This window comes from Tubulanus polymorphus, chromosome 4, assembly GCF_964204645.1.
Source record: "Tubulanus polymorphus chromosome 4, tnTubPoly1.2, whole genome shotgun sequence".
Classification (NCBI taxonomy): Eukaryota; Metazoa; Nemertea; class Palaeonemertea; order Tubulaniformes; family Tubulanidae; genus Tubulanus; species Tubulanus polymorphus.
The window spans coordinates 22,809,718-22,826,806 of record NC_134028.1 but is presented as its reverse complement, the minus strand read 5'-3'; the positions used below and the strand labels follow the sequence as shown (position 1 = coordinate 22,826,806).

Below are 17,089 nucleotides of genomic sequence, written 5' to 3'. Positions count from 1 at the left end.
ACAATCCGCTTTATTATTGCAATTACATTTTCAAATGAGTTCAAGATTTCAGATAATGTGACTCATTCCCGCTTAGCACGAATTATTCCACAAGAATTTGAATGAAGTATTCAGAGAAGTTTTGTTAAGAGTGTAGTGAATTTCCGGTAAACTCCGTCGATTCCCGGAATGACTCGGCGGCGGCCGCCATTAGACGTGACGTCACTAATCAGTACACACGCGGTGATCAGAGCGAGTTATTCCAGCTGGAATTGTCGAAAATTCCGGCGAATAAAACTAACTAACGCCGACAAAATGTCTCAAACCGATAACCAGAACAATCTGCCCGACTCGTGGGACGACGGTGAAGTGGACGATCAAGTAAAAGACGCTTCTCAAGGCTTGTCAAGATTGAATGTCGGTGCGCCAGAATTTGTGCCTTCCTGGCTGGCGCAAGCGCCGGCTCCGGCTGCTGCTGCTGCTGCTCCTCCAGCATCTGTCAGCCCAGTAACAACTGATAACAATACAGATTCCAGTAAGTCTCTACATCATTGCTGCATATTCATCTGAGATATTTTTGAATTGTCACTAATATAATTTGTGAAGGTAGGGCTGACCTGCTGTTGGGCGGGACGAGTGTCTGATGCGAAGGGCCCGATGGACGGGAGCTTCTTTGGGGGATAGCAGTTAAAAAGTCCCCTTATTTATTCAGGAATTAAAGTTTTTCAAGCTAGTTTAAGAATATTCTTTAGTTCACCTGATTTGTTTTTCAGGGGCAGCCGGGGATGCCACAATAGACAATGCTCCAACAAATGGTAAAAATAAACTTCATTCAATCTCGATAAACTGTCACAAACGCCTCTTGTTTTAACAAAGTGAACTAAAGCAAATCTAACAAGTTTAAGACCAGTTAAAACTCATTTCATTTTAGGTCTGTAGTCAATCTTAACAACTTAAGACCAGTCTAGGCTCTTGGTTTTAAAGCCAATTAAGTACGAGATGAATAGTACTTTTATAGGTTAACCATTTTATTTGACGCTCAAGCTTTCCCTATTAGTAAACCAGTTAACCTATAAAGTACTAATTATCTCTGTATATCTTACATCAGGTGGACTCGGCGTCAATTAAGCAATTAAAATCAGTTTTGATAAAATAGAAGGCCATATATTGTGGGCTTGAGTTTCAACCGGGTTCGACTAAAGCCGTTAAAATTTCGATTTGTTAAAATTTCAGACTCTTCGCCGGTCGAGAAAGTTGAAGAAGCAGAACCACCTCCTCCAGGTAATTTATTAACTCTCAAATTATAATCTTGATATAAATCAATCAAAACAGGCAATGATGTTACATATATCTATCACTAGTCACGATTCAACAACGAAAATGTTGACAATTTTTTTTACTGAGCCTACTTTTTAACGGTATTGTGGTGTGATTTAAAATGTAATTTATTCCACTACGATAATAAATGTCATTAGTGTATGGTGCACGTATCCTAAATTGAGACCAGCTCAAATGCGCTCCAAATTGGTACTCTTACACCCAGTCTATTTACATGGTTCCTACAGCCCCTCAAATCCCTCAAAAACCCCTCAAATTCCAAAATCCATTTTTGAGGGTACAAAATCCCTCAAATTCTTATTAAATTTTAATAACTGTATTCCATGTATCAGTCATCTCTCCCTTGGGCGAAGTTGCATCCGTGTCTCTGGCTCCGGTTTCGTGAACAAAATTAGTTCCATACAATTTTTGGTTAGGTTGCTACTGGTTGCAGTTTCGTTTCGGTAGAAATAAACGGGCAATGATGTTACATATCTATCACTAGTCACTATTCAAATGAAAATGTTGACAATTGTTTCACTGACTGAGCCTAATTCTTATAACGTTATAACAAACTTGGATACAACGATTCATCGGATATAACAAAAATAGAAATTTGTGCAATGACAATTTGATTGGTTTCATACTGGATATAATGAACTATCGGTTAACGAACAGATTTTCTGGTCCCGTGAAATTCATTGTAACAAGGTTCCGCTGTAAGTGCTTACAAAACCACTGTATTAATGATTTACCGAGATAAACAATATAGCGATTTAGGAGTCCACGGTATTTAGGATAAATATGAGATGCAGACACTTCCTTGAGAATTGAAATCATTTTTCCTGGAAACTCCCCAGAAATTAACTTAGGGACCTGTGCAAGGACTGAATAACACTCGGAAACCGGTTTAAAACTTCGTCAATTTTTTGCTGTTTTTCAGATGATTGGGCGGCGGTCGCGAACGGCGATGACGAGGAACGCGATCAGGTCACCGAAATGGAAGTACAAGACGACGAAGATGATGAGGACGACGATGAGGAAATGATTCCGAAGAAAGTTCGAATTCCGTCTGAATGCGAGGTGAAGAAAGAGCACGTGAACGTCGTGTTCATCGGACACGTAGGTAAGACCAATCACATGAGTGCACAATCACCAGCTGCTGCTGTACGATCAGTCACAGACATGATCTTGATTTAATTCTTAAATGCGTTAAGTTTAAGACCATGTTTGTAGTTCTACAATGTTTTGTTTCGTAACACATTGCGTTGCATTGTGCAACCTCTGATTATGGCTTTACTGTAATTTGAATTGAAATTCAATTTGACTTCAGTTAAGACTGTGCCGACCATAAATTCGCTTGTTTTTGATACTTTCAGATGCTGGAAAATCGACAATTGGAGGACACATAATGTAAGTTGTTTTAGTGTAAACCGACACCGCAAAATCAGTTCACATTGAAATTGGTTGAATAAATTGTTTGTGTATTTGTTTTTGAAGGTATGTGACGGGAATGGTCGACAAGCGAACTTTAGAGAAATATGAACGTGAAGCTAAAGAAAAGAACAGAGAGAGTTGGTAGGTGTTTCATCAATCAATCGTGGTCAATCCCATTTATGGATTGAATTTTCAACGTTAATATCTCGTTATTATATTACCCTCATGAAATTTCGATCAGAATTTTCTCGAATTCTCGTCATATTCCCAATTGGCATCAAATGATGATTATTTTTGCTGTACGTCGTAGGTATTTGTCGTGGGCTCTGGACACAAACACCGAAGAAAGAGATAAAGGAAAGACGGTAGAAGTAGGTCGCGCGTACTTCGAGACGGAAATGAAACATTTCACGATATTAGATGCTCCCGGTCACAAGAGTTTTGTGCCGAACATGATCGGAGGTGCATCGCAAGCAGATTTAGCTGTTCTAGTAAGTGTGTTTATGTTCTATTGCTCAAAAAATTTAAAAAAAAAATAGCTCGGATTGGTACAGATTCTTAAACTACACACGGGGCTTGAAAGATTCTGTGAAAGTGTGGATGGTTTTATCACTGGATCGCTTCTCTATAATCCGGTTAGATTCAGTGGGATTTGAAAGGAGTTCGAGTCATTATTCACCGTATGTGTGCGTGTTGAATATTGCAGGTGATCTCGGCGCGTAAAGGTGAATTCGAAACCGGTTTCGATCGCGGTGGTCAAACACGTGAACACGCCATGTTAGCGAAAACTGCTGGAGTCAAGCATCTTATAGTACTCATTAATAAAATGGATGACCCAACTGTATTATGGGACAAAAAGCGGTAGGTGAATTTTATCTCCATAGATGACATTCTCTGGGCACATCCCGGGTTCTTACAGGTCCGGGAATTTCAGTTAGGTTTCCCTGCAGGAGAGATCAAAGAATTCTCGCTCTTGTCGAAACAAACAGCCCCCACTGAGCATAATGATAATAAAAGTGAATAAGTTTTATATAAAAACAGTTTAGATATGTTCCTCTACTAGAGTCTAGCGAGTGTTGTCTAAATGGAAGTGTGAGGATATCAAATGATTAAATCCTGCACAATTTTGGTCTAGAGTCTTGAGGAAATCGGGGAATTTTTGATTCTTTGATCTTTAAGAACCATTGGAGCTGAGAGTGGCAGTTAATGTAAGCTGCTGGGGTACGGGGGCCAGTGTTTTCAATAAGAAATTAACAAGCCAGGTCCCTTTGAAAAACAGGAGGGTCCCATAATATATCACAGTCCCTCAAAGAAAAGCTGGTTTGAAAAAACAGGCGGGTCCTTTACAAACAACAGACAGGTCTGGGACCTGGCTCTAATTGAAAACACTGCGGGGAGGAGGTCATCCCCGAATGAATTTATTTTAATTATTGATTGTGTTGTTGTTTTCAGATATGATGAATGTAAAGATAAATTGATTCCGTATTTAAGGAGACATTGTGGCTTCAATCCGAAAACGGATATTTATTTCATGCCAGTTTCTGGATTAACTGGTGCTTTCCTTAAAGATCCTCCGCCGAAAGAGGAGTGTTCGTGGTTCAAGTGAGTTATTCAGACCGGGGTGCGAGAACTTTTAAGGGAAAAAGATAAATGCTTAGTATTCATAATTTTACTGATAATTTTTTTCCTGTATGTGACGTTTAGAAGCAGTGCCAAACTAAACATGTTTGAGCAGGGTGAATTAAGATTCGGATTCTAATCGTTTCAGTGGACCGTGTTTAATAGAATATTTAGATAGATTACCATCAATGAAACGAAGAGATGACGGCCCGCTACGACTGCCACTAGTAGATCGATACAAGGTACGTTCAAAAATAGACGATGCATGTCCGATCGATTCGGGCCAGGGGGTATTTCAGGGTGTCTGTAAGTCCCCCCCCCCCCTGAAAAATGGCTTTCATTTATCACTGCTTTTCCGATTCTTTTCAAATGATTCTGGAAAAAAAAATCAGTAGTTACTCCTACGTCACTGAAGAATGTTAAATTTCAATGGTTAGATGCAGGAAAATGCATTTGGTGGTTTCTATTTTTCGTAGAATGAAAAATTTCATGCTCTGCACTTGATATCCTGCGGATTAATTTTAACCTTGAATCCCCCCTCCCATGTCTAATCCTGGATCCACCCTGTCGGCATTCAGATACCGGTAATGGCAAAAATGTTAGAAGTCGTTTTTCCCGTTGCCGCGCGTCTGCTGTTTATACCTGTTAATGTGCACAAACACTTGTCACGAGATTTATGTACGTTAGAATATGACATGGTGGGATCCGATCAACCTGTCTCAGTGTAATAGTAACGTGAGCAGATGTTTTATCGACAAATCTATATATGTGTACTTGAATATGAATTAAATCGCTAAGCTTATTCGTCTGCGAGTTAATCTTCTCCCAGTTTTTTTATTGCAAATAATTTTTTTCTTCAGGATATGGGAACTGTTGTATTAGGAAAAGTAGAATCGGGCTCGGTCGCGCGGGGACAGATGTTAACGATGATGCCGAATCGGGTAAGTCAGCGCTAGTTACTGTCTCACTGTCAGTGGCTTACATTCGGTCGGTTTTGTTAACTGGATGCTCTGTTTTACCTTAGAGAATAAATTACATGTACTTTTTAGAAATACCAATTTTAAAAAAGCTATGAGTTTCAAAACGTTATAAACTTATCTTCCAAAACTGCAGCCCTGATCCACCACATTTGCCATAGGGATCATTCATTTATTACGTACGCATTAGGGGAGGGGTAAGTGCAATTGCATTCTGTAATGCTTAATGTATATGAAAAAATGGCCGATTGTGCGCACAGAAGGGGAGGGGGGTTGAAAAACATGGTTCCTACAGCCCCTCAAATCCCTCAAAAACCCCTCAAATTCCAAAATCCATTTTTGAGGGTACAAAATCCCTCAAATTCTGAGTTTTAGCCTTTTGTCCCTCAAAATCCCCTCAAATTTTAACAATTGTAACCAAGAATTTTGTATCTTAAGGACCTTTCTTTCTTCAAACGTTCAATGTAGGCCCCTACATCATGAAAAAAGTCAAGTTTCATGCGTACGTAATAAATGAATGAACCCATAGTAGTTTCAAGTGTTTGATTCAAAAGTTCAATCAAAAATGCTTCTAGGAGGGGGTGCAAGAGTTCTGAACACGTAAAGTGTGGACTATCGAAATCTGACTTAATTGAAGTGATGTAATATCGAGTGTCAGAGGGGTCCACGTTGCTGAGTGATTCAATTCTTATTGAAGTGATGGCTGACTTGTCTATCGGTGTCTTCATTCGTCCATGTGTACACTGAATTATAAAGAGTACAAAAGCTTATTTCGTGTGATATTTACAGGTAGTTGTAGAAGTGTTACAACTATGGTCAGATGAAATAGAAAATGAAGTAGCGTATTCCGGGGAGAACGTGAAAGTCAAGCTCAAAAATGTAGAAGAAGAGGTTTGTATCGAGCACTCATTTTTGTATCGGTGCCTCATTTATGCTGCTGATGACGATGATCATGGAATTTTGGGTCAAGGATCAGTGAAAATCGGGGAATTATCAGGGAATTTTGGATTTCCAGATCTGCAAGAACCCTGGATGATACCAATTGGAGCGCATTTGAACTGGACTCCTTTTAGGATACCTGCGCTATATAAATGACATTTGTTATTATTATTGATAAAATTGAATGAGCAATGCTGTAATGAAAATTCGAGTTTCTTCCTCTATAATGAAATGAATGGTTAAAAGAAATTTGGAAGAGATTGATCGGTAATTCTGGAGATTTGTTGTTGTTTTTGTAGGATGTATCGTCTGGTTTCGTATTGTGTGATTCTAATAATCTATGTACGACGGGTAAAGTTTTCGACGCCCAGGTAAAACTTGTTTCCTTCGCTCAATTGATAAATTCAAAGTGAGCCCGCGGCCATTCGCTCAAAAGTTTGTTATGAATTGATCCGACCTTCGTGGAAGACTGTAGTTACAATGGTTTCAATTGGCGCTTTGTCGATCTCACAAGTTAATCTTACCTTTGAGCGACTGGCTTCTGTCGGCTTAAGTTTTTGCTGAACTGTCATAAGAATTCACAGATTTCAAACCACTTCATTCCTTTTAAGACATTTCTACGTTAGGGAAATCTAGAACCCCAGCATCTTCACTTAATTCTTCATTCATTTCGTGTTTCAGGTGGTTATTTTAGAACATAAGTCCATCATATGTGCTGGTTACAGTGCAGTTATGCATATTCACTCTTGCGCTGAAGAAGTCACATTGAAGGTAGCGTAATATATTTCTCTTATAAACAATTGTGCCATTCGTCAGTTTGATTGATTGATATGAGGCGGGTCAAATATTTTGAGAAGAACTTATTGAGTCGGATTTCACTCTGATCCATGGAACACTGCAGAGTTCCCTGATTCTGAACTCAATGAAATAGTTACGGCTGTCTAAACCCTACCGAATTCTCTGGTTCTCAACTCTGTGAGATATTTACTGCAGTCCCAACGCTACCGAGTTCCCTGCTTCTCAGCTCGGTGAAATATTTACTGCAGTCCCAACGCTACTGAGTTCCCTCATTCTCAACTCGGAATATTTACAGCAGTCCTAATACTTACCGAGTTCCCTGCTTCTCAACTCGGAATATTTACAGCAGTCCTAACACTTACCGAGTTCCCTGATTCTCAACTCAGTGAAATATTTACAGCAGTCCCAACGCTACCGAGTTCCCTGCTTCTCAACTCAGTGAAATATTTACAACAGTCTCAACGCTACCGAGTTCCCTGATTCTCAACTCAGTGAAATATTTACAACAGTCTCAACACTACTGAGTTCTCTGATTCTGAACTCGATGAAATATTTACTGCAATGAAGCTCAATACTGCTGACGAAGCTCAATAGACCGTAGTTAATCTCCAGTCTGATTCGTTTTCAGGGCTTGCTTTGTCTTCTCGATAAGAAAACCGGCGACAAAACGAAATTGCGGCCGCGATTCGTTAAACAGGACCAAGTAGCTATAGCTCGATTCGAAGTCAACGGTGGCATGATATGCATGGAAACATTCAAAGACTTTCCACAAATGGGTCGATTTACCCTTCGAGATGAAGGTGCGTTTCGTGTTATGTCAATCATCCAAGAGTTGCTTGTCATAAATCAGGCTTTTACCCAGGCCAGCCACTTACGGGTAAAACTCAGGGAATCAGAAAAATCGAGAAAAGAAATCAGGATATATGACAAATAAAAATGGATAGATTTTAACGTTTTAAACCAAGAAATTCCTCAGGGGCCAGTTGTACAGTCGTGACTTAAGTCCAAAAGTGGTCTTAAATCTTAAGACTGGTCTTAAGTTGTTAGATTGGCTATAGAACTAATTTGGTCTTAGACTTGTCTTACTATGCAACTGGCCCCTGATTTACTCAGGGAATTTTCAACAAAAAAATTCAGGGGATTTGTAAATTGGCGGAAAGTGGCCACCCAGTAACCGTCTTTGCTGTATTAGAGTAGACCGACGATTTGAAACTTTCTCTGATCTCATGTTCACGATTTAAATTTCAACCATTTCAGGTAAAACAATCGCCATCGGAAAAGTGCTGAAGGTCATCGACAAGAATTAAGAATATCAAAAACAAAAATGTTAAATGTTAAGACTTTTTATCGGACGTTCGATAACAAAAGATGCGATTATTCGAAAATATCGCGTGTCGAGGAATACGTGAAAGAAATAACCGGAACTTCCAATCGCAACGAGAGAGTGAGAGAGAAGTTGATATCATTGTTGTTAAATTCATCCCCCCGTTGAGACTGGTATTACGTTAAGTGGTGTATGGAATATATGAATGGGAAATGTGACGTTATTGATAGCAGCAGCAGCATCCCTGAACTGGTTGCTGGGTGTTTGAATTGACTATCATCGAAAGCACTTGGGTTGTTCAATGAGTTTCCCTGCGACACCTTGATTCCTTCTAAATGGAAAATGCTTTTAAAGGTGCTTAGAACCCCTTAAAAATTGATTTGAGTAAAATGCCCGAAACTCTGTTAAAACTCCTACAATGTTGAGAAATAGGAATAGAAATATCTCAGAAGTTAGAAATTTTTGTCTAGTTTGTAGTTGTACAGTAAACTACGCCTAAAAATCGACACAGTTGGGACTAGGACCCAACGGTACGGATTTAGGAGGAGTCTACTGTAATTGGGATATGAAAGTGATGCAGACACTTTCTCCAAATTTGAAAGTTTTTCTTATGTATATCCAGGAATGACTGGTGTTCATCGATCAGATTGGTGCTATTATCATAGCTGATTTGTAGATTTCCTGTCGTTATTTCTCTGTATTTATTACTGTCTTCAGTTACATTCATACGCTCTATCAAACTATATCGGCATTAATTCTTCAAACACACAAGATACACTTCAATTCCATGTTATATGTGTGAAAATCTGTACGGTAGACTGCGTTTACCCCGGAGCTGATCGCCACGGGATGCCTTTAAGATACGTTACACACGACCCATCCTTGCTCCAACTGCCCCGGGATTCGCATAGCTCGTAGAGTTTAATTTGTACGGAGAGATCCAAGGCGAGCCCGGTCTACTAGATACGTACTGTAGATTAAATTGTGAGTACATGAAGCCCACTTTTACTTGTGCACAAATTGTAAAGATTCTATTTTCGATAGAAAAATTACGAGAGGTATTGAAATAACAATGTTTTGGACTAGTGGGTTTATATCATCAGTTCTTTGATATCTCAGAAGCCCACTTTTACTTTATGCACAAATTAAAAAGTTGAAAAGATTTATTCACGATAGAAAAATTACGAGAGGTATTGAAATAACAATGTTTTGGACTAGTGGGTTTTATCGTCAGTTCTCTGATTTCTCGGAAATACGTTTGCTGTAAGTTTGTGTTAAAGATAATGTGCACTCTTCGTGTAAACCTTAAAACCCAAGTGCTTTACTGCAAGTTGAAACTTTTTCCGAAAAACTTATTCAGGAAAACGTCGTCTTTCACCGATTCTCGACTCGGGCGTGAGATATATTTACAGCAGTCGCCGAGTAAGGTGTAAGTTAACTGTATTATTATATGGACCATATTGTTCAGGGTTTGTGAGAATTCACACTTCGACCGGTTATTTGTTTTGAATTCTTTCCTGCGTATTCGGTTGAATCATACGTATTTCTTTTAATTTCATTGCTCTCGGGTTAGCGGTGGATATCAACAAAATAATAAATAAATAACAATGTGATTGGCTGCATTTGTAACGAATGAATGAAATTATTACCAGGTCCGTAGTTCGGACGGGATGTAAGGTCAGGGGTCATTTGAAACGGGGAGTTACGCCACCCTGGTTAAAGCCTCGAACTGTATGGTGTATGTGTATATATAGTATATATTTATGTTTGAATTTTAATGAAATGACGCCCGAATTGTTTAGGTTGAATTATAATTATTATTATTATTATTATTATTATTAAAGTCAATAATAGTGAAAGCTGTGGTGCAGGGTACACAGCGAGTCTGCGATGAACCCTGCGCAAGGATCGGGGGGAAAATTGATTAGCGAAATTTGTGGGGCAAAAAAGCTTATCGATTTCTTGTATTTCTAGTCGCGTTCGTTGTTAAAGAAATATTTGATTTCTGCGCATGAAAAATACAATGGAAATGGAGCTAAGTGTAAAGCTCATTTTGATCATTTACCTGGAGCCTCAATGGGTAAATTTAACGAATCCTAGAGCTCATTTTGGTGTGGTTGGGCCCATAGTAGCTCATTTTGGTTGGGTTAATTGCTCATTTTGGTTCATATACCCAATCCTAGAGCTCAATTGGGTAAATTTGACCAAACGTAGCGCTCATTTTGGTAAATTTAACCAATCATAGAGCTCATTTTGGTATGGTGTACAAATTCCTGTGGTTTAAGCCCATTTTATATCAAACGGTAACCAGGCTCAACAACTGTTGAGCTCATCAGGTGCGATTGTTTCGAATGAATTTTCAGTTTTATCGTTGAATGATGTTGATGTTAATGCAGTGTGAATGGCCTAGATGTTTCCGTAATTACAGTAGGGGGCAGTTCCACGGATCTAGCTGTATAGATGGGAACTGGGTCCTGGATTGCATTCTTCTTGATGGATTACTAGTTCTCTCTGTATGGAAGAAAGTGGAATTTTATAAAAAGTAGAAATTCGAGAGACGGCTTATTGACTTTCAGCTGGTCTTATTCATTCATAGTTCTGCCTTTCATGATAATTTAGGCTTTCAATTGATGTATTATTGGTATTTTGATTTCGACGAAATCCTCCCGGCTTTTTTTGCATGCGGAGTTCTATAACGAGCATATCGTCTATAGATGTGCTGTTATAAGGATGATCGTCATTACTTCTACAAATATCTGCTGCAATGATATAAGGCAGTTTACTACAACAACTAATAATACTACTAACAATGTGTATTGTGAATGGTGATTGATAAAAAAAAAGAAACAAATTTATTTGCAAAGATATTCACAATAAAATCTTTAAACAAAAATACGCGACTGGTGTTGTTGATTCAGTTTTAGATTGAGTAGTGTTGGTGGGACTTGCCTGGCTGGGCTTACACCACTACTGAGGATGTTACATACCCAGCTAGATAGTTACTCAGATTTTTCAACCATCCTAAGCCTTGTTCTTAGCCAATCTATCCTCTTTATGATCAGTCTTCTTGGTTATTAGACCATTTTGGATGTAAATCACAACTTCAGGACTTGGATTGCTTAAGTTCATGGCCAGCTTCCCGATCTTCTGCCTCAATTTTGACAATATTACATCAACCTCCTGGAGATATCCTAGGACCCATTGAGCTCAATTCGTCCAATAGATAGCTGCTCATGGTCCTCCACAGCATAAATAAGCACAAATAAGGGCCATAACAAAGTTTTTCCAAAAAGTAGCTCTTAGAAGACTTGCTGCAAACCCTGTACTCTAGTTATTAGCCAAAAAAGTCCTTATCCAGCCAGGCAATACACAAAATTACATCATCTGAGAAAATATGTCCATTTATTTCAAGAAATAACTTTTAGAGAACAAGGAAATACAAGGAATAGAAATAATTGTATCATCATTGCATTTATTTCATAACAAAATTGTCGTCAGTGTTAGTCATGTTGCACATATTAGGAATGTACGACCAAATACATTATTTACAAAAATACTAACCCCAATAAATCAACTCAACTGGACTGTGGAACTGGCTTTTCATTGCTATCGGTAATTTCATCATTCAATGTGAACTTTAAACTACCGTTTATATCGAATGTAGGTTTCCTTATCGAGATCAAAATCTATTACATAGATCCGTATAGTATATTACTGTACTACAAAATTGTGTGTAATTTTCCATTTTCCCCACGACGAAGAACCATGGAAAATTCCAGCACACCGATGAAAATACCATGATCACATCGATAATTATCAGACATAATAGTAAATTCACTCATCAGGAATGAGTTCAGTCGTTGAACTTTGTGCAGTTATTTTCCTTATTAGTAGTTTAGTTGAACCTTGAATCTACCGATTCATTACGTTCGAATGAACAATGATTAAAATATTCGATTCCACTAAAGTTAGTTCCGTGCGTACGACCGAATTCGATTAAAACGCGTGTAAAACAACAGTAGAAGAGCACCGGAGCTCGAAAAACGTTTACCAATCGTCGAAACCGGGCATCGGGAAATCGATCGCGAATTTTTCGACCTGTTCGCGTAACGCCGCGATTTTAGCCTTCGTTCCTTCGTCTGTCGATAGTTTAGCCTTGAAATCCTTCAGTAAAGGCCCGCAGCCTTCTTGAATTTCAATTGCTAGCAACACACCTGAAAATCCAGGACGTCAATTTTACGATATTGATAAAAATAGCCACATGAGCATTTCACCAAAAAGACAACTCAATTATCATCATGAAATTATGTCCTTACAGTCAGTTTCAGTTAAAACAAGGTGGCTTATCTTATTTGACTAGCTTTATCCCTGCGCTGACTACTATTTCCCGAACATGCACGTTTTCCCTGACTTGATCTGCTTAGAATTCCATTCAATTTTCAATTAACACATTCAGTTAAATCCATAAGCCATACACGGAAACTTGGATTTTACGTGCGATCTTGCAATCTGAACATAATTCCCCGTCTATTCCCAGATTTTTAACTTCTCTTTAAACAATTCCCCGACGTTTTTCAAAGGAATGAAAATTTCCTGACTTTTCCCTGATTTCCAGGTACGTAAGCAGCCACCTTGTAAAACTACAGTTGACTACTCCTCTACTCAGTAACGATGAAGTCAACTTTACGAGTCAAATAACCTACAATAAGGGGATTGGAAGCTGCAGGTGGCAGAGCTTCACAATTTGACTCTCGTTAAATCATTGTATATGAACTAATTTTAGCCACAGAGTCATTGACCTATAGAACAGATTTCTAATGGTTAGTTCACTCACCTCTATCTATGAAATCGGCGACCTGCTCGAAATCTTTCTCCGTAAAATTACGGCTAGTGAGCGCCGGCGCACCGAGACGCAGTCCGCTCGGTTTCAGTGCGCTCTTGTCTCCTGGGCAAGTGTTCTTATTGACGGCGATGCTGATATCCTCGAGCACTTTCTCAGCGCGGGCGCCGTCAATTCCCTTCGATCTCAAGTCAATGAGAATCAAGTGATTATCGCTGCCCCCTGAAATACAAGGTTTGGAAAATACCGTGTTAAACCTGTAGTGCTGCCCGAGTGTCGTTAGTTGTTGTTAAATTGAAGGAGATTCTTCACAGGAATCTTAAATGAAAAGCTTTAGTGAACAAGTGGTTTAAGCCATTGGTCACTGGTTTCTAATCCAATTACTTCGACCCCTTTTATCAATCGAGAGAATTGATGGAACCCGTGCTAATGCCACTCTGAAAGCTGCTCAGCGGGTCTCTTTAGATATTCAATGAATTTCATCAGGCAGATTTCGTTAGTTAAGTGATACTGGATTTTCAAGGATTCGAAGCATTTTACCTGTTACAACTTTATATCCGCGTTCTACCATAACTTTACTCATAGCTTGACAGTTCTTGATCACTTGTTGCTGGTATTCCTTATACTCGGGAGTAAGCGCTTGTTTCAAGGCAACAGCGACGCCTGTAAAAACCCAAATCAATAAGTTGAGAAATAAAGAATTCTGAAAGGATGGGGAAATTAAGAGTCCAGTCAGCCTATAACTTCAATCTTGATGGATGAACCAAAGCTGGTGTGGTTATCAATTGTGCATGACTCAATTTGGTTCATATAACATATAAAATAGAATATTTTACCGGCAATAGCGTGATTGTGGGGTCCTCCTTGTAGTCCAGGAAACACTGCATCATTGATTGGTTTCTCTAAATTATACATCTGTTTGTCGCCGTTCTTTAAAATCTTGCGAACACCTGCATGATTAAGAAGGGAAAATGAAGCATATATATTATCAATGTCTCAGGTGAATGCTGTACATTTTAGATGCCAGTAATGTTTATAACTTCACTTATAACTAAGAAAACAAATAACTCATTCACAGATCCCTAACACTGGTTCAGTGAATAGGATGCCAGAAACATGTGCACCAGGAAAATACCATCTGGTGTATTGAAGAACAGACTGCATAAATGTTATCTTGTAGAATCATTGAGTTTGGTTAGCTTGTATCGAGAGCACTGAGAGAGTGCAGGGTACAGTCAGCAGATTGCCTGAGAGTGCAGGGTAAAGAGACGATGATATAATCTGCAGGGTGTAGGGTACAGAAAGCCAATTATCTGAGGGGTGAAGGGAATGGACAGTAGATTTTCAGAGAGGGATACATAAAATATACTGATAGATGACTGCCTTCATTGACCTGGGGAAATATCTTAGCATCATTGAACTATTTTCCTTACCTCTTCTACTGAAAATAATTCCAGATCTGACTCCTCGTAGCGTTTTATGAGTTGTACTGGTGACGATATCGCAGTATTCGAACGGACTCGGAATCAAACCAGCCGCCACCAGTCCGGATATATGCGCCATATCGGCCATCAAATAGGCACCGACGCTATCGGCTATTTCACGGAATCTCTTATAGTCCAAGTTACGCGAATAACAGCTTACACCTAAGTGAAAACATGACAAACCGATTTACAATCAGTGAAATTTTACAGGCCCGTGCCGAGGGATGGGTGATCGGGGGTAGTGAATGAACCCCCTAAAATTTTCCAAGCGCCCTTCAAAAAGTCAGTGCCAACACAATTTTGGGTCAAATTTTTTTTTTGAAATTAAATTGAGATACAATATTCATGTTTTTCTTTTAAATTGAAAATTATCCAATCTCAATTGATTTATTCAGTCACCTGGGTATTTAAGATCTACATTTTTTTTACAGGAAAGTGGCCCTTTTCGTGGTGAAAATTCCCCTTTTTCTTGAAATAGAACTGCCCCTCTTAAAAGCTCAGCATGTTTTATATTGTTTGAATTGAGATTTCGCTGATTTCCCTGGCAAGAACCAGGTGAATGGCTATTCCACGCTGTTGTTACGTATTTCACGTACCGGCGATGATGAGTTTCGGTAAGAACAATTTCACGTTTCGTTGCAGTTCGTCGTAGTCGATCAGTCCGGAAACCGGGTCGACTTTGTACGGCATCGACTCGAAGAAAATCGACGTCGCCGAAATTTTCCGCGTCTGCGTCTGGAATCCGTGCGTCAGGTGACCGCCGTCGGGCAGATCGAGACCCATGATGCGCCCGTGCGGCTCGACGATAGCGGTGTACACGGCGAAGTTAGCCGGTGATCCGGACAAGGGTTGCACGTTCACGGCCCAATCTTCCGATTTTAAGCCGTAAACTTGTAAAGCTCTTTGAATGCACAGCGTTTCGATTTTATCGATGAATTCGTTACCACCGTAATATCTGAAACAAACATAAAAATATTGTTTCAAACATGAGATCCCTTCTTTCCGCTCATTTACTAATTCCCTGAGTTTTCCATGATTTTTCCATATGATTACAAAAAATTACTTGAGTGAATGAAAGAAATTTCTAGGTTTAAAGTGTTACGTATTCATTTTCATCTAATCACGTATTGTTAAAGAAACACCTGGGCCAAGTTTCCAGAAAAAGTTTCAAGCCTTAAACGATTAAGTGTTGAAAACATGAAGTTTCCAATGGCAATTACACCAAAAATTTGAGTTAACTTTTATGTGAAACTGGGCCCAGCAAGGTCCATTAAATTATCCGAATTCCCTAAATTTTCCAGGTGGTTGGTAAAATTTGTCAAATTCCCTGATTTTCAATAAAAATTGTCAAATTCCCTTAGATTTTTTCTGGTTCTAGAGTTTTCCAAGATTTTCAGGTAGGGCAGCGCTGCGATCCATATATTGTCTTCTCAATTTACTCACCTAGCTCCGACCATACCCTCGGAATATTTATTATTCAAACACGAGCCCAGACATTGCAGAGCGGCTTTACTCGCGAAGTTCTCGGACGCGATCAATTCCAGGCCTTTTAACTGGCGCATTTTCTCTTGACGAACCAAATCGTACATTTCCGGGTCGTCGACGCTGATATCTTGTTGTAACCAAAAGGTCTGATCTCCCGTTCCTCCGTTTGTAGTTGCCGCCATTTTTGTTCAGTTTTAATAATCGATTTGACCCTGGAAAGTAGGAATCCACAAATTTCGGCATTAACGATTATTATATTGGCCTTGTCAGTAACCTGTCTGTGGTTTAGTTTCACGATCGGATATTTTCACAAACCACAGGCTTGGTATAAGCCCATCCGATAGTAAAAAGCTTACCACCAACGATTAGGTAACTAATATTATTAGGCCCTAACTTGTATATAAAACATTAAAAACAGATTAATTAAAGCTTAAAGATTAAAATAAAGAAGCGAAAAATCACAAAATGCTACTGGAAACAGCACTAAAATAATAATCGGTTTCAATCTGTCTTCGTTTTGCATTTGCCAGGATTATCAATTCCGATTATGTCCAACTATGATTAAAGACTAACAATCAAATAAACAAATATTCATTGAATTGATCGGTTATGCAAGTTTTTAAAGTTTTTGTTTTATAAAATAAACCAAGTTTTGTAATAATCAAACATCGTGAACAGCTCTAAACAGTTCTAATATACCGTGTAATCGTACGCACCTGTCAGCTAATTATCCAGTATAATTAAATAATCAATCAGTAGATCCGTGCGATCGTTCCCGCTCGGTGGCTGTATAAGTTGTGGAGACCGGACGCTCAGCGGCGCCGGTTTTATAGCGCGCGCTTCCGGGAAAATGTCACAGCTGACTGACGGAATCATGTGACATTTCAAA

The 17,089-nt window shown here is 39.1% G+C and overlaps 2 protein-coding genes across 2 annotated transcripts; one reads left to right on the top strand and one right to left on the bottom strand.

Moving 5' to 3' along the window:
• The first annotated feature begins 137 nt into the window (after nucleotides 1-137).
• Nucleotides 138-11,248, top strand: LOC141903238 (eukaryotic peptide chain release factor GTP-binding subunit ERF3A-like). The gene is made up of 16 exons (XM_074791321.1): nucleotides 138-514; nucleotides 753-794; nucleotides 1,213-1,260; nucleotides 2,240-2,422; nucleotides 2,676-2,709; nucleotides 2,797-2,874; nucleotides 3,044-3,224; nucleotides 3,440-3,594; nucleotides 4,186-4,335; nucleotides 4,502-4,595; nucleotides 5,214-5,294; nucleotides 6,120-6,221; nucleotides 6,569-6,640; nucleotides 6,951-7,040; nucleotides 7,696-7,867; nucleotides 8,325-11,248. Exons 1-16 carry the CDS (start codon nucleotides 169-171, stop codon nucleotides 8,372-8,374), a joined length of 1,878 nt encoding a protein of 625 aa, XP_074647422.1. The 5' UTR covers nucleotides 138-168; the 3' UTR covers nucleotides 8,375-11,248.
• A 528-nt stretch (nucleotides 11,249-11,776) lies between these two features.
• Nucleotides 11,777-17,047, bottom strand: LOC141904779 (serine hydroxymethyltransferase, cytosolic-like). Its single transcript, XM_074793439.1, has 8 exons — nucleotides 16,917-17,047; nucleotides 16,159-16,412; nucleotides 15,312-15,670; nucleotides 14,665-14,877; nucleotides 14,068-14,181; nucleotides 13,772-13,894; nucleotides 13,226-13,453; nucleotides 11,777-12,605 (listed from the first exon to the last, which is right to left on the bottom strand). The coding sequence occupies exons 2-8, from the start codon at nucleotides 16,380-16,382 to the stop codon at nucleotides 12,439-12,441; spliced, it is 1,428 nt and encodes a 475-aa protein (XP_074649540.1). The 5' UTR covers nucleotides 16,383-16,412; nucleotides 16,917-17,047; the 3' UTR covers nucleotides 11,777-12,438.
• Between the last annotated feature and the right edge of the window lie 42 nt (nucleotides 17,048-17,089).